The sequence below is a fragment of the Equus quagga genome, chromosome 12 (genome assembly GCF_021613505.1).
Source record: "Equus quagga isolate Etosha38 chromosome 12, UCLA_HA_Equagga_1.0, whole genome shotgun sequence".
NCBI lineage: Eukaryota > Metazoa > Chordata > Mammalia > Perissodactyla > Equidae > Equus > Equus quagga.
The window spans coordinates 2,543,718-2,565,909 of NC_060278.1; the positions used below are offsets into that span (position 1 = coordinate 2,543,718).

The window sequence follows — 22,192 nt, forward strand, 5'->3', positions numbered from 1 at the left end:
TTTCAAAAATATGCCAATATATGGTTTTCAGGTAACATTAGCAGCAGCAATTTACATTTCTTTGACAAATCTTTTACCATTAATTTCTTTTAAAATATGTGCTTCAAATTCATTCTCGCCAGTCACCTGTGCTTTCCCCGAGTTCAGGATTTGAGGTATTCTGTGATCCCAAAAAGGAGTTGATGAGTGTGTGCAGGTGGTTGAAGTGATCAACTTTCAACAGTTAAAAGAATTATTCTTGGGGCTGGCCCTGTGGCCGAGTGGTTAAGTTCGTGCGCTCCGCTGCAGGCGGCCCAGTGTTTCGTTGGTTCGAATCCTGGGCGCAGACACGGCACTGCTCATCAAACCACACTGAGGCAGCGTCCCACATGCCACAACTAGAAGGACCCACAGCAAAGAATATACAACTATGTACTGGGGGGCTTTGGGGAGAAAAAGGAAAAAAAAAATAAATTCTTTTAAAAAAAAAGAATTATTCTTACTGAAAATATATGTTTAGAGTTTGATGCTGCAAAATTGGGTCATATTCTCATCATATGGGTTTTGATTTTTCACTTCTAGGACTGTTTTTGCATTGAGGGGTATGTGCTCTGGAAATTATAAGCATAGTAGTATGTGAATACCGCTATGTGAGTATAGTCTACAAGCATATATATTTAAGCAATTTATAATTATATATGCTATATATGCACATATATATATATATTATCTATATATACATAGTATCTAAGCACAGTAATATGTGAAGGGACACCCAAGGCTTCAAGACAAATATGACCCTGTTTCTTCTTGGAACATCTTATGTATTTAAAGTTTTACAGAAGAATTATAATATATTAAAAATGAAAAGATTTCGTGTGGAATGCACACAAAATAACATTTATTAGGACATAATATAGTGTTTTACAAAAAGAAAAATGTATTCTTGCCTTGGGCTAACCTCCCATCCCTGTGGGGTGCATCTTCTATTTTCTCAGTATGGGCCAGGACTAGGCTGAGGCAAGCTGGGCGCCCAGGGTGTGGAATGTAAGGAGGCGCTCACTCTCAGGTTTCCATCCTGAACCTACATGACCCTGAGAGTGGGCGATTCTTCAGATTCGCTAGGCACTGGCCTTGCCTCACCCTAGGGGCCCTGCTCCATGTTTTGTGGAAAAATTGAGAAGGGTGGTTCCTCTCCTTTGCGTGGTTTTTGAGGACCGTGTTTCCATGGTCATAATTTGTGTTACTTTCATAATTTGCGATAGAAAGTCTTTGTTGGGTCATAGTTTGTTTTGCATAGTGGTTTGCAGTTTAGAAAGAGCTTTCCCCTTGTGTCAGTGAATTCTCTCCCTGGCCTCGTGAGATGGGTGCGGCTCTTGTCTGTATTGTGCATATTAAGACACCTGGGCCAAAACATTTCAGGTCACTTAAGTTGATGGCAGAGCATTTTCCTTGATGTCTCGTTTTCACACTTTTTGGTTCAGCTCTTTACAAGCCAACTATCATTTCATGTGCGGTAAATTGCAGCTAAATTTCTGATGATACAAACCACATCACTATCCTTTTACCAGTGTGGATGGTAATTCTCATAAGGCCATGAAGGGTTAGAGAAGCTTGCTTCCATCAGAAGCATAAGGAAGGCTGTCGTAAACTCAGCTGACGTCGTGGAAGCAGCCCCCTCACGTTCTAATGTGTTTAGTTAGCTGTGGAGGGACATTCTCGTACCTGGCCTGATAGATAAGGTGGCTCGGCCTTGATGAAAGAGAGCTCTTTATTTACTCAATGTGCCCAGTACAGAGCAAACCCCTGTCCATTGTCTGGACCATGCTCGGAATGCCTGGTAGTGCTTTTTAAACTATTCACAGGTTTTTACAAATGGGAGTGATTCCATGTCTCCCCTTCCACATCCTCTGGGAAGACACTTCCAGCTGTATCCTGTTACCGATGATTTGCCACATGCTTCATCATCTCTGCTTGAGCCACTGTGTTGGTGTCACCCAAACCAAATGTCATCTAGCCTTAGTCATGCTTTTCCTGACTCCCTTGGGTACTGTTTATTCTCTCCTCCGTGCATCCACCGCATCTGCTTTCTCCTTCTGGTTTAGGAGTTGTCCTAGGAACTCATGGAGAACAGTGATCTTTTCTTGTTTATCATTTTGACGTTGGTACCCAGCACAATACCGTAATCAAAACAGGTGCTAATAAAGATTTGTTGAATTGATTTCTTCTCAGTTAAGGAGTGCAGAGAAACTACAGCCTCATGATACTACATGGCAGAAAGGTGTTCTTTTTTTCTTTTCTCAAACATAAGATAAAGGATGTATAAGAAAACCAGAACATATCCTTTTTAAAACTTCTATTCAATCACAATTCATGTAGTCACTTGTCTGCTGCCAATATTTGTGTTAATATTTGAAAGATTTCCTCAAATATTGAATCCTTCCAATGTCTAAAAGATATCCGGCTTATTTTTGATAATCACTTAGAAATAATGATGTATTGTCAAATAGAGTGAGGAATGTGAGAGAGGAAAAGAGAGGAGGAGAGAACTCACATGGAGAAAGAATTACTCTAAATGTAAATTCACGTTGTATTTTCCCATCATCTCCTATACAGGCACAGCTTTTTTTAATGGACTCTATTTGTATTATTTAGTTTAAATATTTCTGAGGAATATACATATACACACATTCATACACACAGGTATATATGAACTTTCCTAAATTGGAAGTCTTCTATTTTTTGTAAATATTTTTTTGTTTATCTTTCTCTTCCCACCAGCTCTTTGAGTCCAGATGTTGATCCTGTCCTTGCTTTTCAACGAGAAGGATTTGGACGCCAGAGTATGTCAGAAAAACGCACAAAGCAATTTTCAGATGCCAGTCAATTGGATTTCGTTAAAACGCGAAAATCAAAAAGCATGGATTTAGGTAGTGAGTACAATCTCCATGAATCTTTATCTAAATAAGGTTTAGATACTCTCAGATTAAAATTGATGGTCCCAAACACATGTCTGTTTACTTTGAGCAATAGAGAAAATAAATGTGAAATGTGACAATTTGGCAAAAATAAGTTTTTCTCTGAGTTTGAGATAACCATGTTTCTCATAAGTGACATGTTTACATAATGTGCAATATGTTAATATATATGTTTTCTGATGAGAAAAGAAACAAACACATGTGCATATCATGCTATATTCATGTATCTTTATTTGAAAAAATAAAATGTCTTAACACTTTAGCTGTTTGAAACCAACTGCATTGAAATAGTATTTGGTTGGCTGTGGGATTCTTGAACTAGAAGAAAAAGTTTTGGAGAGAAATCATTATCTCAATCCATGTGTAGAATCTGGTTACTTCATGTTATCTTCCTTTCACTGCTATTCTTTAAAGTTTATTTAATGGAAACTCTTATATGTTGATAATTAAGGAATTTCATGGAAGTAATAATTTGAGAGAATATTTACTGTAGAAAGTATTTGGAAGCAAATGAGAGGAGGAAAAAAACCATAGTTGTTCAATCAAACACCAATCAGGTAGTGTCTCTTTTTAAATCCAAATCCACCAAAAACCAAAATAAAAAGTAAAATAATTAATTATATCTATAAACTGATCAAATGATTTAAAAAACCTTTGTTAATCAACTACAACTTAATTATGCTGTTCTCTGGTGGCTGTTTATACTTCAAGACTAAAAGCATTAATTTATCATATGCATAAAAGAAAAATTTGGCGATGCATTGCCTTGTCTAATTGTGTTATGCTAACATATAAATAACACACGTGTCTATGAAATGAAGCGACCAGCATATTGCATGGAGACACTGCTTTTCCCCCTTTTTTTGATTATGAATGTTTGCTTGATGTTTCATATTATTTGCATGAAATATTACTTAAGAATTATCACCTAACTGAGAAGATCTGGGAATGGTTGAAGCATGTTGGGCTGTGGGGACTAACTGGGCTAACCATATACATTTACCTTTTAACAGTAGCTGACGAGACTAAACTCAATACAGTGGATGACCAGAAAGCAGGTAAGAATGGACAGTTAGACTGTTGCCATAGAAACTGTGGGCCAGGGAGCTTATCCTAATTATAGAGCTGCCAATCATATTGCATGTAAACGTAAATATTCCAGTCCTGCAGGGATGTTTTCTTTGCAGGAAATCAAACTGTACAAGAAAAGGAAAATTTTCTGTTAGAAGAAGTTTATCAGTAGAGTACATACTAAATGGAAATATAATTTAATGCTTCAAAATGCTAAAACAACACAGATTTTCTTAATTCTATTTGTGTAGGAATGTTTTGTCACAATTAAAAAAAAAGTCAAAATCCTGAAAACGTGATCTCTTTTGGTAGACTCGTAAGTTTTTAAGTCGTCTCTATTTGACGCCTTGGTTGACATCCACAAAATGACTCTCGAAGTGGTGATTTTGATTTGAAGGATAATAGCACAAGTATGAATATTTCTCACTGGAGAACAGCGTCCAGGATTGCTCTCATCAGTCACTCAGAAAACCTTAGTTCTTTTTCGAATGCAAGAGTTAGCTCATAGTTACCTGAGATCGAACTAGCCTGTCTAATGCACGTGTCTCCTTATCTTCACTCTGTGAACCTTTTTAAAAGGGTTTTTTTCCCTCCCATAGAAACAATGGTGTACATTGAACTAGGTTTTGCATGAGAGTAGTTTTATGTTTTACGAAAATAATCAACGGAAAGTCTTTGTGTATAATTAAAGGAATGCACTTTGTACAATTGAGCATTTAGGATTTATTTTTGTAAGTTTGGAATAGTGTTTTAATTATTCTAGATCCAATACAATGTAGTTACACCACTTAGTACTAATTAGCTTCAATTCGCCTTTTCAACCTGTAGTAGTAATTAGTTTTAGCCTGCTTGAAAAATGTGTATCCCACATACATATGTAAAGAATAAGGTGGACATGGTTGGAGTTGTCACATGCTGTAGAGTAAAAGATGGATTGTAAAAATTATGTCCAATAAATCATAGCGTTAACTGTAGTGCAAGGCAATTAACAATAGCCTCAGCCCTTATTAAGTAGTTATTTCTCTTATTAAACATAAAATTCATTGGAATTCTGAAACAGGGTTAAAGAAAAACATTATTTGATAGTTCACATGTGAATTAGTAATTAGTTCTTGTAGTTAATAGTGTTCTGTACTTTTTCTCTTTTTTTTTTCCTTTGAGGAAGATTGGCCCTGAGTTAACATCTGTGCCAATCTTCCTCTATTTTGTATGTGGGACACTGCCCAGCACAACTTGATGAGTGAGTGGTATGTAGGTCCATGCCTGGGATCCAAACCTGTGAACCCCAGGCCGCCACCGAAGCACAGTGCACGAACTTAACCGCTGCGCCACAGGCTGGCCCCGGTATTGAGTACTTTTAAGGAAGTCAGCCCTCCAAGTTAACATTTGTAAAATCCATGCTGAACTGTTCGGGTTAAGGAACATGACTTTATATGCTATGCCAATTAGGCAAAGCAAGGAGAATATTTAATTTAACCAGCTCACTACTACTAAAAGAACAATTTATTATGATTTAAAAAAATCATGTGATATCCAAATTTTAACAGAAAACAACTTTCATGATGAGAGGCAAATTTTATAATATAATTGAATCACTTGTTTTTATAGTGTTTTAAAGTATTACATCCTAGATAAAAAGAGGACCTTTGGAGGCTGGCCTGGTAGCCTAGTGGCTAAGTTCTCGCACTCCACTTTGGCAACCTGTGGTTCGCAGATTTGGATCCTGCGCATGGGCTAGCACGGCTCGTCAAGCCTACCCGGGTGGTGACCCACATATAGTAGAGGGACATTGGCACAGATATTGGCTCAGGGCCAGTCTTCCTTCCCCCACCCGTCAAAAGAGCATTTTCTTTTTCAATGCGTATGCTCTATCCTACAGAATTAAATCGGAAAAACTTGGGACAAAAAATTATTAGAGATGCCAAAGTACTTTTTGGTCAATTGACTTTAAATCTATGTGAATAAAATATCTAAACTAGATTCTCTCTATCCTCCAGTATTAGACAGTGAACAGATATTTAGTTATTTTTCTTTCTTCACTTAACTTGAATTGTTAAGATTATCATGATTTGACAGTGTAGGACAAAGCGTTTTGGTAGCATCGTGGTGGCATTTTAGCACAGATCATGTCTGGCCATAAGCCTTTCATAATGAAAATTAAATTCCATTTCCCTTTGTCCTTGCAAGAGACATCCTCTACTTTTTTTTGGTGAGAGGGGTGTTAGTAGGGAGGAGTAGAAAAACAGACATGATTTCCCCCTTGATTCCTGGATTTAGAGATCTTGTGTGATATTTTGGGGGTAAATTTACTTTCTGAAAGAAAAGAGAGAACAGGAATGAGAAGAGAATTGGTTTCTAACAGTTTAATTCTTGAATATAAAAAATAAGCAAAGTAGCCTAATGCCCTAACAGATTTATATAAAGAGCTTTAAAATATTATTTTAGAATTAAAAGACATTAATTTTTTGTGTAAATAAAAATTAAGTAATCTTTTCCACATCGTTTACATAGAGAAAGACTTTTTCAATATTCATTCCTAGTAAATGCTAAGTTTATAATGTTGGGGAACTCAGTACCCCTCATTTGAGAATCTTAATATATTTCTTAACAAAACCTTTGTTAGAGTTTCTTTAACAAATATAATACTTAAATGTACGATATCCACGTGACACATCAGGAGTGAGCAAGCTGTTTCTGTAAAGGGCCAGACAGTGAATGTTGTAGCCCTTGCGGGCCACACAGTCCTGTGGCAGTGACTTCATTCTGATGCAGTGAGAAACAGCCATAGAATATGGGTAACCAGGTGGGCATGGCTGGGTTCCAATAAAATTTTCCAAATTTGACCTGTCGTTTGCTGATGCATGTTATTGAGTCACAAATTATAGATGCTGATTTTTTGCATAACTTTTTATGATGAAAATTTTCAACCATACATAAATGTAGAAAGAGTAGTTCATTGCCTTCTCAAATACCCAACACTCACCATTGATAATTATCAACATTTTGCCAAAATGTCACACTACAGTGTTATGAATTTAGAGAAAAGAGTAGATGGGTAAGCTCTGAATTACACTTACAAAACATCTATTGCTTATTTACTGATACTTTCATCATTGTTTTTCTTCCCAGATTTGCCTGTGTTTGTGTATTTTAATAAATACATATACATATATACATAGATAAATATTTATATACATATATTCATATACATTTATTTTAAGAAATACTCATGCTGTTTCTGAAATTCATTATTAAAGTTTTTGTGCTCTGAGTACATTAAGTCAAATCTCAGCTAACTTTTCATAAAGAAAAGCTGAATGTACATAAATGATAATCTTTACTGGACACATGAAATCTCTGTTAGAGACAGAGACAGAGGTAGATACACACACATAATGCATATGTACATATGTGTGTCCTTTGTGAGTCCAAGAAAGCACCGAATATTTGCCTTATAAATGTTTCTAGAACCAGATGGAGCTGGGAAGTTATAAAAATTGATAGGCATGATTTATTCAGGAAAAGATCTTCCCGCTACTAATTCTAGGAAATATAAATGTCCCTGCACAGGAATGATCTTTTCCCATTCTTTATGATTCCTTGATTTCTTACTGTTTTTTTAGTTATTTAAAACAAAATTCATTTTCCTTCCTATAACATGACTTTTATGGGTATCTAGAACGTGAACTTGTCAAAAATTGTAGTAGTATTGAGAGAAAAAATGATTGATCGTCCTGGAAAGAGATGTTTCATGTGAATTTTTTTCATAAAATAAATAAATATATACAAACCTGCATTGAGAAAGTTAAATAAATCATCTTTTTCTTCCAAGCACAATAATTTATGGGGTATTAGTTCTTCATTAGAATCGTCTGTCTGCCTTTCTCCCTATGTTACATTTTTAACATATTTATTCTAACTTAAAACTGCTACCCCATGGTGAAAATTAGGTGAAAGACGTAAATGAATCTTAAAAAGGTAATTCTTGTTTTGACTCTCTCAGTTTAGTTTTTATTCTGTTTTATACTCTGAGGCATAGAAAGCCCATGTCATAACTATATGTCTTTTAGGTGATAACACAAGGCCCCTCCTTAATTATCGATCAACATGTGGGCTGAGGTCCCCATGTAGAGATACACTATCTAGGCCTGCCACCCCTGCCAGTTTTTGTGCCTGTCCTTTAGCAGTAGAAGGGAAGCACTGGTTCTGTAACCTGGACTGCCCAGGTGGTGAGGCAGAGTTGGGGTTTCCGTCACCTGGAGGCTGCATTAGTCTGCCTCTGAGTGCCAGGTCAGACAGTGGTGGGCAAGGCTGTCTTAGCTCATTAAAGAAATCCATTTTGATTGCCTTCTAAAGCTCGGTACTCTGAGTATATCTCAGGCCTTTCTGCCCTAGATCCTCAAGAAATAGAGGCAACTTTTTGATTCCCTGAATTCTCCCCTGCCATCCTACTGGATTTTTCTTGGTAATTCTTAAGTCGTCTTCTTTCTGTTCACACTTGTTTCTCAAGCAGGTGTTACTCCCAGGCCCAGAGACAGAAGTACTTATATTCAGCTCTTTAGTTTCTCCTCCTTTCCTTCTCTCTAGAGAGAGCCCTCATGTAATTTGTTTCTGTTCCGATTTTGTATTGCTCTTTCCATAGAATGTTCGTATTCTGTGCAGTGAGGTTTCTGCCTGGAGCCAGGGTGCCCTGATTGCCCTGGTGACACTTGTCTTTCATGTTCTCTCCTCGCTGAGTTGTGGGAACCTGCATTACAATGAGGAAGAGATGATGCAACTCATGTATATGAAAGTTTAACTTCTGCTGTCAAGAATTTTTAACTGCTGAAAAGTGATTTCAATTAAATGAGCTTCCGTGTTCTTTTAGATTATTTACATAACTTGGAGCAAATGATTTCACAAAAATTTCATCTGTTGAGCTAAAAATGGAAACTAGTAATGTGGGGCTTTTCCTAATGAAAATAGAGAAAATAAACCACATTTAATATAAATTTGGGAAAAATAAAAATTAGTTACTATTACTTTATTTACTTTTTATACCGTTTCCATCCACATTCCAGAACTCATCATTGAGTGAATAATTTCTCTATGTCCCTGATGTTTTCCTTAATTCGTAGGTATTCAAGTATGTACTTTTCACCACTAGTTCTAACTTCTGCTTTTGTAAACCTCCTAGGTTCCCCCAGCAGAGATGTGGGACCCTCCCTGGGTCTGAAGAAGTCAAGCTCCTTAGAGAGTCTGCAGACAGCAGTCGCTGAGGTGACTTTGAATGGGGATATCCCTTTCCATCGCCCCCGGCCACGGATAATCAGGGGCAGGGGATGTAATGAAAGCTTCAGAGCTGCCATTGACAAGTCTTACGATAAACCTTCGGTAGACGACGATGATGAAGGCATGGAGACGTGTAAGTTCATAACGTCTGCAAGAGTAGCAGTTATGAACAGCTCTACGAAGCAGCAGCGATTCAAGTGTGCTGCAGGGAACCCTGAGCGTTCCCACACGCCTCGCAGGGAGCTGTGAGGTCTCAACTGTTTTCATAATAATGATAATGTGTTGTTTATCTTTTTACTCTCAGTCTCTTACGAGTATACAGTGGGGTTTTCTAGAGGCAACATGTCATGTGATATTGCAGTAGATTGAATGCAGAGCAGATAGAAGAATCTGTCTTTTTAGCCAGGTATTAAAGAAATTTGCTAAAATGTAAAACACTGCTATCATTCTCACTAATTTTTTTTAGAAAATACACTTATTTTTTGTAAAAATATGATTTCTAACATGAAATTTGTGTTTATAAAGTAATTAATATTCTAATTAATCTAATTACTTAATTTAATTAAATTGATCAAATTTAATTGAATTTGATTTTCTGTTTTAATTCAGTAAATATTGATAGATATAATCCACATAAAAAATTTACTTTGAGTCCTTAACAGTTTTAGGAGTGTGAAGGCATTCTGAGACCAAAATATTTGAAAACTACTCCTGTGTAGTTGTGTCTATAATGTGATGTCTCCAATGAATATATGTAATAATCTATGTTTTTGAAAACATTTTTTATTTGTTTTTATGAATTACTCTCACTTTGCTTGAACTCAGCTAGCAGACATGTTTGTGTATGTGTGTGTATTTCCAAATTGCAAAAACTTTTAAGCCAAGATTATTGAAAGTCGAAGGTTAGTATTGATGAACAATATGTTTCCTATTGTATATTGAGAAGAAAAGTAACATTTATAAATACGTACAAATGTGCGCTTCAGGAAGTTCTCTTTAGTTAAACATGTGTGGTATAAAAATAACCATTCAATTTAAAAATAAGGAAAATACCCTGCTAGTGTATGTACTTAGAAGAGAAAGGGCTTAGGAGCCCTAATGGTGAAACTTGTTGATTAGCTTTCGTTGTTTGCCACTACTAGTAGACAGTTTAGTTTTTTAACTTCAATTGTGACTCTGTCCATCTAACCAGTATAAGAAAACTTGGAGGCCCCACAGCCCAGTGTTAAAGCAGAGACCAAAGATAATTTAAGTGGATTCCAAATTACTTGCAATTTAATTTTTGGGTGGATTGCTTCTGGAATTTAACTTTTGGGTGGACACAGCTGACAAAGACTGGTGGGGAAGAAGGATTTTAAATGAAAATCACATTCTGAGGAGATTAAAAGCTGAGCTACATAATTTTTGCCTGTCGTATATAAAGTGTGAAAAATGAATATTTCTGCCATAATGGAACATACAAAGCAAAACTTAGGGAGAGATTTGCTACCCGCCCCCAATTCTCTGTCTAAATCTGGACAGTTTTTTCACTCCATCTAGCCAGTGATTTCAAATATATGCAGCCTATTCTTGCCAGATGAAGAACATATTTCCTATTTTTGCTGCCAAGCCTGGTCTCCAAGATCCTGAGTCATATGAGCTTTCAACCTCCTTGAGTTTTTCCCATTCTATCAGTGGTTCCTTCCATCCTAACCAGGATTCCTCATGCAGCCCTGATAGGGTGGGAGCCCTGTCACTTACAGATCTTGCCTCTTTCTGTCCTAGTGCATATTTAATAAGAGATATAGTACTTTGGCCCCTCAATATTTGTTTTTTTAAGCATCTACAATTTATGATGCTTCTGAACTTTTTTCTTGTTCTAGTTAAAACATTATTTAAATTGCCTTATAAAATGGAGTTTTTTCACATATGTCACTCATTTCAAATGCAACAGGGGATGGAATTACATATCAATACAAGGCATGTTCTTAACTCTATAGGGACAGCCTCCAGAGTTTTCCACCAATGTGGACATCTAAATTTGCCTCTGTATAAGCTTATTCCCTTTTTAAATCGCAAATAACAGATTTAAGTATATTAAAACTTTTTCATTCAGCTGTCATCAAGACAAAAAGCACAAGTGAATAGGCAAATTACAGTTTGTGAACCAAAGGTAAAGTTCTGGACAAGAGCTGGCAAAGACACTGTGACACGTGTACCCACAACGCAAAGTGCCGTGTTTTCCAAAGTCCTGATTTTATTATTTTTTTCAGACAGGTCTGCTGAACTTTGGATATGACAAAAGAGAGGCACCTATTGTACATTTCAAGTTTTTGCAGTTTGAGTGGTTGAAGTACGAATAGAGTGGAGTGAGCACTGAACTGGAATTCAGATGGCTTGCATGCTAGTCCACGTTCTTCTAACCAATTTGGGATTTTGGCCAAACCCGTTAAAATCCTTGAGCTTTAATTTCCTCATTTGTAAAACTGAAGATTTGGCCATCTAGGTCCTTAATTTTCAAATCGTGATTGTGACATCTGTCAGAAGGGGTTTTGGGGGAGTCAGGAAGCGAATGGGAGGCTGAGCAAGTGGGACTCTGCACAGGCCACCAGCTTCTCCCCTCACCTTGCTGTCACCACTCCACTGCCTCAACAACTGTGGGTTTTTAAATCACTTTTACGACATCATGGTTCTTTGTAAATTTTAATTTTAAAAAAGAGTAGTTTACAGTTTTTCGGAAAACGTTTGAAAAGTGTGGTTTAGACGGTGTAGATCATTTCTGAGGTCCTTTGTAGTTTTAACATTCCATGATTCTCTGTACCCGTTCACTACTGATCTGATCCCTTGCTGCCAGCTTCTCTCCCCTTCTGTAAGATCCATGAAGGAAGACACCACCATGTCTGTTTGATTCCTGTATAACCAAGCACAGGGCGTGGCATGTCATAGGATTGAATGAATAATCATTACATCAGTAGGTGAGCTCCTGCTTAACTAGCACCAAGGGGTGTGTGAGAGAGACTTTTAGTATGCAGTAAGTCAGGTGGAAGTGGCATTTTGCTATTCCTCTTTGTATCCCACACTGGACCTGCATGCACTAGATTTTCGATGCCTCAGCAAACTCTTTATTTTTCTAAAAAAAAAAAATTCTGTCAAGACTGCTGTTACTGCTGGTGGTCATTAGACTGTCACCTTTACATATGCCTAGCTACAAGAAGATGTGTCGTGGCTCCAGTCGTGAGAAGGAAGGCCAGCTCAGCTAGCTTTTCCTTGTCATTGCCGAAACACCATCGCTTTCAGAGTCTGACCTGTGGATTCTCATGGCGTGGTCCACATGCTTTCTGTTGCTGTGGCTTCCCAGATGCATTCTTGTTTCTGGCTGTGCTCCTGCATCCTTGCCTTTGTGGGCACTGTCTCTTGCTGTGTGTCTAGCGTCCTGTCACTGTCCATGCTCTGTGGGACTCTGTGACAGAGGGTGCTTTCTTGTATTGTGGAAGGGCTCGGTTATAGCCACTGGTTGAAATGAAAATGCCACGTCTCTATGGAACCTGGCTCTCAAAAAGAGGCCCACTGTCTGAGCAGACAAGCTTTTGGTTATACAGGACAGCCTATAGAGTGCACTCTGGAAATATTGGGGTGGAGAGTGGGCTGTTGTTGAAAAGTTGCGAAGGAGAGAGCTGAGGCCACGTGGTAAGGACAGAGGGTTCCCCGTACTGCTCCAGTCTCCTGCTTTCTGCTCTCACATGGTCCTCTTCCTCTTTACAAGTAAGACACTTAGGCACAGGCATGGTTGATTGCTCTTGTCAGTTGGGTTGAGCACCTCCCCAGTGACTGTATTTCATGACTCCAAGCAGACTCGCCTCTTCTCACAGTGTTGAAATCATGGCATGGGCACAACGGTGGGGCCAAAAGGCTGGGCTGGATCCATGTGGTATCTGGTATCTGTCATCTTCTGTAACACTTACGTTCCTCCTGCAGAGATGGCAGAAGCCAGCGTTTTTGTCTCTCATTTAATCCATCTGGCCTCTCCGTGTTGTGTGTGTCTGTCTGGATCAAGATGGAGCTTTGTATTCTGGGACCCATTATCTCCGAGGCCCTACCTGTGTTTGACAGGTCAGGGCATCTACAATCTGCTCCCTCTTCTATGCAAATTACGTACCCTGCCTGGCTCTCAGCAAGAAGCTTCTACATCCCCCATAATAAATCAGTTTCTGTTGCTACCAAGAAAATGCATGCAATAACATTGCTTTGTTTTCTTTTTGAAAAATATATAGTCCTATTTTTCTCAATTAAAAGTTGTCAAATTGTAAGCCTTACTATCAATTGAGTAACCGCTTTTTGTTGGGGTCGAAGAGGTAAAGCACAACAAAATCAAATACTGTCCTATTAATTGTGCTTGTTGATTTTAAGATATATCCAGTTTAGAAATTTAAATGTAAAAACATAGAGACAAATTGCTTTTGAGTAGCTTTCCTACTTTTTTATAGTGCTCTTATCAGGAGATAAGGAAAAAGATTACTCTAAAGTACGTATAACTTAAATTAGCAGTTTGAGATTTAAAGAAACTAAATTTATATTAGTAAATTATCTAATGAGAGCGATTCTTGGGGAAGATTTTGCTTTTTTTTAATTAGCTACAAAATAGCATAGTGCATTTGATATCTTAGATTTCCTACACTCAGCATTCTGCACACTTCTAGCCACGTTTCATAACTACTTATTTGAGCAGAAATAATGCCAGCTAGGTCTAATTTTATCTTAAGCAAAACCCATTAGATTTCAGCAAATCTACTGTAAAAGAATTCAGGATATGGGTTTCAAAATCACAGTACTTTGTAAAAGATTTCCTATTTGGTTAATCTATTTTAATGGATAATTGGGTGTTGATCTATAAAAATATTTGTTTTGAAATGCTAGGAATAACCCATCCTTTTATGCCAATTTGTATACTTAAATGTCACGTGTAGTTTAAGAAAAGGAACTTTGATTAATTTTAGGAAGTTTCTGAATGCAGTATGGGTGTAAGCATGTGAAGTAGCCAAAGCTATTCCTTACATCTTTTTTCTAGGTGAAAAGTAACTTAAGCCAAAACTACGATGAAAAGTCACGTCTGAAGTATTTGAATTGTAGAATCCTCATTTTAACCTTTTTTTTAAGAAGGAAAAAGTATTTAAACAGTTGAACAAGGTCATACGTAGGAACTGAATCATAGAATGCTTATCTTCCAATTCACAGAATGTTTTTCTAGACTTTTCTAGAATATTAAACTTCCACATGGGAAAGCCCATTACACTAAAACTACCTTAATTGTGGCACCTCAAATCTGAGATGTAGGCTGCAAGTTGCTGAGAGGTTAGGGGATAAACTGACACTTGAGAAGCAGTGTGGTTGAGGGCCATTATAGCGTACAGGTTACCATGGCACCAAAGGGTGGGGTACCCACTCAGCCTACGTGGGATTAGAGTGGAAGGAGAGATGTGGGGAGAAGGCTTCCCAGAAGAGGTATTGTCTGAGATGAGTGCCGTTGCTTGAGTGGTCTTCACCTGAGTGCACAGGGAAAATAAGGAACGTATGGAGTGGGGACCATCTCTGGGCTGCCGTAGTTCTTTCATGGTTGTGGCGCAGGTGAGAGGTTAGTGAGGAATGAGATTGAAGATGAAGGCAGAGAACAAATCACACCCAGCCTTGTTTAAATGATCCGCATTTTACACTAAGGACCTTAAAGGGCATTTGAAGAATTTCAGGTAAACGAATATGATTGTTGGGACCCTAGGATAGAGGATGGGTTACCGGGAATGAGATGGTAAGTAGCAGTGTTGGTAGCAAGAAGATCAGGTGTATGACAGTAATGCAATAATCCGGGTGAGTAATGATGCTTGGCAGTGCCAGAGCGAAGGAAGGAACTGCGTTTACACACTTAGCTTCTCATACATAAAGATGGATGATGATGATGTGACTTTTCTCATTAGCGATTCCAGGCTCAGAAACTTAGAATCATCATCTCACTGTGTAACAACTTTATCACCAAGCTTTCTTAATTTTTCCCCATGAAATCTCATAATTCCACTCCTTCTGTCCAATCTAGCCCAAATCCTCCTTGTTTAGTATCTGAAGTTACTGTTAGGATCTCCTAACTGGTCCTGTTGTCTCTAGACTTGCTGAGTAAGCTCTGTAATCACGTTTCTGTCCTCGCAGTCCCCAAGCTTCTGCACCCGTTCTTGCCCAGACCAGGCAGTCTCCGTGAGGTGTGTCTTCTCACTGGCCCCAGACTTTCCCACTACCCTCCCGTGTGTATGTTAGACTGTCCTTTTCCTTCCTCTTTGACTTCCTTCTTCAGCAAACGTTTCCCCAAGCAAATTAGTTTTCCCTTGACTTCCTAAAGCCTGAATTGATTACATAGAATATATTTGAGATTTTTTAATGTAAAATATCTTTTTAACCCACATCAGTAAATTTTTGTGGATCCCCCAAAATGGAGTATATGGCATGCGAGTTAAGAACACTGGCTTTTGGGGGATAGTCATTTTGATTTCTCAAAAAATAGCAAAAGAGAGCGTTGCAACCTTTCAGTATTTATTTATTTTTTTAAAGATTTTTTTTTTCCTTTTTTTTTTTTTTCTCCCCAAAGCCCCTCGGCACATAGTTGTACATTCTTCGTTGTGGGTCCTTCTAGTTGTGGTATGTGGGACGCTGCCTCAGCGTGGTTTGATGAGCAGTGCCATGTCTGCGCCCAGGATTCGAACTGATGAAACACTGGTCCGCCTGCAGCGGAGCGCGAGAACTTAACCACTCGGCCATGGGGCCAGCCCCAATTTATGTATTTATTTATATTTTTATAGATTGGCACCTGGGCTAACAACTGTTGCCAATCTTCCTTTTTTTAAGGATTGGCACCTGGGCTAACAACTGTTGCCAATCTTTTTTTTTCTTTCTGCTTTATCTCCCAAACCGCACCCCCCCCCCCCCGGTACATAGTTGTATATCTTATTTGCAGGTCCTTCTAGTTGTGGGATGTGGGATGGCGCCTCAACATGGCCTGACGAGCGGTGCCATGCCCGTGCCCAGGATCCAAACCCTGGGCCGCTGCAGCAGAGCGCGCGAACTTAACCACTCGGCCACAGAGCTGGCCCCTCAGTATTTATTACATGTGCACATTTTAATATTATTTTTGTTTTTCCATTTAAAAGAGAACAGTGGCCTGGAATTTCTTTTTTTGACACTATAAATAATATTTGGTATATTGTTAAAATATTTTTGCCACCAAGCTCACTCCTTGATTAAAAAAGTTTTAGTGCCAATTCCAACAGCATGGTTTATGAGTTCTGTTTCGATTCTACAACCAGTCCATTTAGTCTGTTGAAAGGAAAACCTTCAGCTTCGCATTGTCCCCATAAACAGGAAACAGTATCCTTTGAGGGCTATCATTTGAATGTAAAAATCAATTGGACACCGAAAGCAAATTTGCACGGTTCAGAAAATTGAGGGTGCGACCCTCATTGTGCTTGTTCTGCAGCATTGTCTTGGGAGAGGAGGGGTAATGGAGGTGACATGCTACCATTATCTTCAGGAGCATTTCACCTGTTTCATTTTGAGGGATGCATTAAAGAGAAGTTTTGAATGTAAGGCAGAAGTGAAGAATGGTGTTTGGCAATAAGTCTTAAACTCTTTGGAAGAGTGATCTTATTGTTTTTGTTCTCCACCCACTCCTCACCCCAACATAAACTGAGAGGGTTTTTTTTCTTTTTTTTTTTTTTTGAGGAAGATTAGCCCTGAGCTAACTGCTGCCAATCCTCCTCTTTTTGCTGGGGAAGACTGGCCCTGAGCTCACATCCATGCCCATCTTCCTCTACTTTATATGTGGGACGCCTACCACAGCATGGCGTGCCAAGCAGCGCCATGTCCGCACCTGGGATCCGAACCGGGGAACCCCAGGCCGCTGAAGTGGAACATGCGCATTTGACCTCTGTGTCATCGGGCCAGCCGCTTTTTTCTTTTTTTAATGAAATAAATCTTTTAGAGCAGAGTGTCTTAGGAATCATGTATTTGAACTTTCCTCCAGGTGCTGAAACCCCTTCTGCAGTACCACAGAAAGATGTCACCTGCCTCTTTCATCTCCTTTTCTCCTTTCACGATCACACTCTCGGTTCTTCATCATATCCCTTATTATTCCCACCCCACAAATAGGATAAAAGCTTCTTAATTCTTCCTGTTTCATGCCAGCTCTGTATGTGTGGGATTTTTTTTTAAGTGTTCCAAAAAAACTAAGTTTTCCATTGCCAAGAGCTCATCATTCTGATGTTAAAAGTCAGGGTCCAGAGAAGCAGATCCTGTTATTCGACACCATCTGTGTCACTAGCTGTTCATTTCCTACACCTTTCTTCTTTTTTCAAAGTCAAAACTATTCAACTAAAATAAGAAACAAAAATAATATTTATGTCCCCAAAGTTCTCAAGTCCTCCAGAGGACTTTGCCATGCCCGAGAGTCCTGTCCTCATGGAAGCTGGCCGTGGTCAGTGGATTTGCTAAGGCTGCTGAAATTTTACGTTACTAATGTCTTGTTTTAACTTTCCCATTTTAAGTTTTGTTTTAGGAAGATAGATTCTGCAGACTGCCTCATCCTGCGTACAATTATTGTTTAATCCTTTGTCTCCAAAGTAAATTGTAAATTACTCAAGAACATGTGTTTCTATCATTAGGTGTTTCTCACATTGAGGTAGTTCTTTATAAATAAAGAGCAATAAAGGATAGTTTTTCATATGATTGGCTTTTTGTTCAATCATTCTGTCATTCACTCCACAAATATTTAATATTGCTTCTTTGGGCTGTGCCCTCAGAGGAGAGTACTTGTTTATTGGTGAATAAGAGGTAATATTATCATTTTTGTTTTGTATTTCTCTGTTTATACCTATTGAACAATTCATTTAACTCTAGTAAAAAGTCTGAGAAGATTTAATTCTAGTCGAATTGTCAAAGCTAGCTAGAATGAGTGAACTGCTAGATCTAACGTTTGTGATAATGGCACTGTGGATGCTCCAAGGCTCCTCTAAAGGTCGATTGCTGCAATGTACCTATTAGCATTCTTTCAGCTGCATTTAATGGAAAGTCCAACTCAAACCAGCTCAAACCATAAGGAATACACTGTTTTATATACCTGCATTCTAGAGTGGGGAAGCTTCACGGATTATTGATTCCACAGACTAGTAGTGTTATCAAAGACCCAGCATCTTTCTGCCCCTTCTGCTGCACTGTCCACAATTCAGCTTATCCGGAGGGTAACTGCAAGGGCTCAGAGGCCTTTTTCTGTCTTGTTCATATCTGACAGAAGGGAGTGAGCCAGTTCCCCAAGCTCACCATGGACTATGTCCATTCAAGCTGATGGGGCCGTTCTTGGACTGAGAACACTGAACTAATAAGTCAACAGGGGCATGGTACCCATAGGTTGGTGTAAACCTCATGTTGAATTTGCCCCTTGGAGCTAGATTGCATTCCTGACCACAATCAGAGCTCCATTAGGAAGAAGAAAGAGAGAGAGAGGTTTTGGATAAGCAACCAACAGAGATCATTGCAGTATCAACAGTAGCATCTCTTCTCAATGGAAAAAAAAAGACTCCAATGACTACATGGCTTAGAGTCAACTTTTGACAGCTTTTGAGAGTAAAATGTTTGTGGCGACTTGGTAGAAGTATTTATTTATGGCGGAAGTCATAGAACTTTGAGTTTGAATTGAAACCTGAAGTCATTTTCCCCATGATCATTAACATATATGTGCCCAGTCTTTCCCAGACTTCTTTGTGACCCAGTCCTAATATGATACCTTGCAGAATCGAGTAGCTTAATTTGTAACATGGACTAGAATTTTAATTGAGCTACATTTGCATCTGTTGAAAACATGGTAATTAGGTATGTCTTAATTGTGGAATGACTATGCCGCATTAAAGAGAAATAAGCAGCTTCGTGTTATACCTTCTTAAAAAAGAGAAACTTGAAAGTCTGTTATAGGTGATCACATGGGAAAGTAGCTGAGATTCAGTGTATAGAACAGGTTAAAACAGGCAGAAATGTTAGTCAAAAATAGACATTTCTATTTGTTTGGAAGGAGATAATCATCTTTCTTTGTGTGGGCTATCTGCAAAAGGAAAGCAAATAATCTGTAAAGACGAGCAAAATTAAAGAGAAAAAATGTAAAATTTATGGAGCATTTAAATAGTAAATTATCTAAATGTAGGTTTATGATTAGCTCTTGCATTGTAATTTACTGTATGAACACAATGGATCGAGCCATTTACTGCTACTATATTACCAGGACTTCTGTCGTTTGAAAAACTGTTAATATCTTTTAAAATTTCCTTGGTTTAAAGGAATGAAAATATTTTATGTACCTTATTATAAAGGTACATAAAACCAACTGTACGAAGATTGGTTTTAAAACTTAAAAAAGTCTGACTAGTATATCAGTGACCTTGAATATATACATATTTTAAAATTAAGCATGTTTAACCAATTTATTTAAACTTTTAAAACCACAGTAATTCTGCATAGGAACAGGGTAAAGTGAGAGATGCTTATTTTCTTTATCAAATAGTTTGAGAGTTTTAAGCATCTATAATGTGATACTCTAAAAGAACATCTTATGTTTGTACATATGAAGCTACATATTGCTAAATATTTTTAATTAGTTGGCATTGAAGGGGATTAGTTAAATCAGTGCACCCCCGGAAGAGTTTCTGTGATACTGTATTATCTAGATTAGAATGTTCAGAATAAACATAAAGAATTCTCAAATGTGCAAGTATCTTTTTAAAACAGTCCACTTGCTTGGGGCAGGAAACTGAGCTAGGATTTTTGATTTTCTAAAATGAGGTTATAAAACCCAAAATTAATAAATGATTTAATACTAATTTTCTGTTTCACCCAATTTAGAAAATAAGTTGTATTACATACACCAGAAAATTATTGTGAATAGGAAAAGAATTGGCAACAAACGTGACTTGAGCATATAGTTAGTCGTGAAGGCACTGCCTTTCCCCTGTTACTGAGCCAAGAGCAGACATATGCCCCTTGTACTTCTGCCAAAGCTATTAGGCAGAAGACTAGCAGAATTGCTTCTGATCGTTCCATTCATGATTTATGATAATGGCTGCTGAGGAAGACTAAGTCATTTACATTTATTGAGCTCATTTTTTTGTTTATAGTTTCAGACATTGTCGAGGGTTGTAAAATCCATTAGATGATACGTATGGCACTAACAATAATAGCATATAAATAGACCAGAAACTGACTAGAGCTCAACCAAGTGCAGTGGACATTCCTGGGTTTCAGGTCGTTGGGTGTGGCTAGTTTTGTCAAGCTTAATTAGAGAAGAGTAGGCATTGTTCTGAAGCCAGAAGAATGGTAATACCCAGAGACTGGATAAAAGTTTGGTTGGTTGGGATAAAATCCTGAGTCAGGTTTACCAGTAGTCTTTCATTTAAACTCGCATTTATGAGCAGCTGCTGTCTGCCCAGCAATCGTTTTACAGAAGGGGAGACAGACATGTAATCACAATGTATGACAAGTGCAATAGTAGCAGTTTGTACATAGAGCTATGGAAGTATAGGTAAAAAGAGTCTTGCTTGTGGGAATTCTAGAAAATTCATTAGCATCCATTTATCTAGCTTGAATATACCAACGGATCTAGGTTTTTTAGCTCCTGAAAACTTGGGAGAGTTCTTTTATAAGGATTTGGTCGATTATCTCAAAGTCAAGGCCATACTCATTTCCCACAGGGTTGAAGCAGTGGTTTGCGATCAGATGGAGCATAGCCGTGTTGAAGGGTATTAGACAAGATACTGCAACCCTGCTTAAGCTATATTTATATTCTCTTGGGGAGCTCTCATTCGAAAAGTCTACGCGTAATTAGCAAGCCATTGGGCTAGTAGGCCAGGATATTCTTTCCCTGCTCTGTGTAGACCACAAAAAATGACAGCCTTAATTTTAAGGCTATGGATTTGCGCTAGCAATGCCCATCTAAAAGTTGTAACTGGCTTCCTCTAATAAACCTGTACAATTTCTATTTATATATTCATTGACAGAGAGGAAAAGAAGCAAAATTTTTAAAAGCTACCATGTCCCTTAGAGGACGAGAATGGCTCACAATTAGATAACCCAGTACGGAGGCAGGCCAACCTTTCTAAAGTCATTTATGTGGTTGCCAGCCAATCCTAGAGTCACTGTGCACATTTGACCCAGCTTCTCGCGTGATCTCATCAATATGAACCACAAGTCACAGCGTTAAATGACCACACAGGATTGACACTAGGTTTCTGAAATGCAATGCTGGCTGCTGGAATTATCTTCTGGGCAGGCTGTGTAGTGACTGGGTGATAGATTACCCAAATACGTGCTGTGTGAAGCGGGGAATTGAGCAATCACAAACAGAGTTGATCAAAGAAATGCATGCCGGTCTTGCTCAAGTACAAGTGTACAGAATATAACAGTAGGAAGAGCCCCAGACTGAGAGTGGGCTGGCCCGAACCTCTGTTTCATCAAGAAATAGAACACTTTGGTCTAAATGACCTCCAAAGTACTTTCTGGATTTAGACATGGTGACATTTTTATTCTTTGGCAATTCCTAGGGTGTGACCTGCTGGGATGGGAAATATATTGGCTCATGTTTTTAACCAAATGTGTCAACAAAAAGAATTCTACACTTTTTTTTGTATTATGCTAAATAGCTGGCATTTTTTAAAAAACTGTATCACTTGGCTGCGCTCACACCATCATTTGGTAGTCTCTTCTCAGATTCGTGAGGGTTTATAGCAGAACACTAAGATATGGAGATTGTCTTAGCTGGTCTTATTATACTCTTGATACTGTGTATGCTAACGCAAGTGCCCCTTGCTGGTGCAGAGGCAAGACTGAATTTCACTTGAAGCTAT

At 38.2% G+C, this 22,192-nt stretch overlaps 1 protein-coding gene across 19 annotated transcripts in view; it reads left to right on the top strand.

Annotated features, from left to right (window-relative positions):
• PARD3 (par-3 family cell polarity regulator) overlaps positions 1 to 22,192 on the top strand; it is a 518,486-nt gene that overhangs the window by 310,205 nt on the left and 186,089 nt on the right. For 11 of the 19 annotated variants that reach the window (XM_046679514.1, XM_046679504.1, XM_046679509.1 and 8 more), the window contains 3 exons: positions 2,761 to 2,912; positions 3,971 to 4,015; positions 9,205 to 9,432. In XM_046679514.1, the coding sequence (XP_046535470.1) occupies positions 2,761 to 2,912; positions 3,971 to 4,015; positions 9,205 to 9,432 (425 nt within the window). The remainder of the gene's footprint in view (positions 1 to 2,760; positions 2,913 to 3,970; positions 4,016 to 9,204; positions 9,433 to 22,192) is intronic. The other 8 variants (XM_046679518.1, XM_046679510.1, XM_046679513.1 and 5 more) reach the window with 4 other exon arrangements.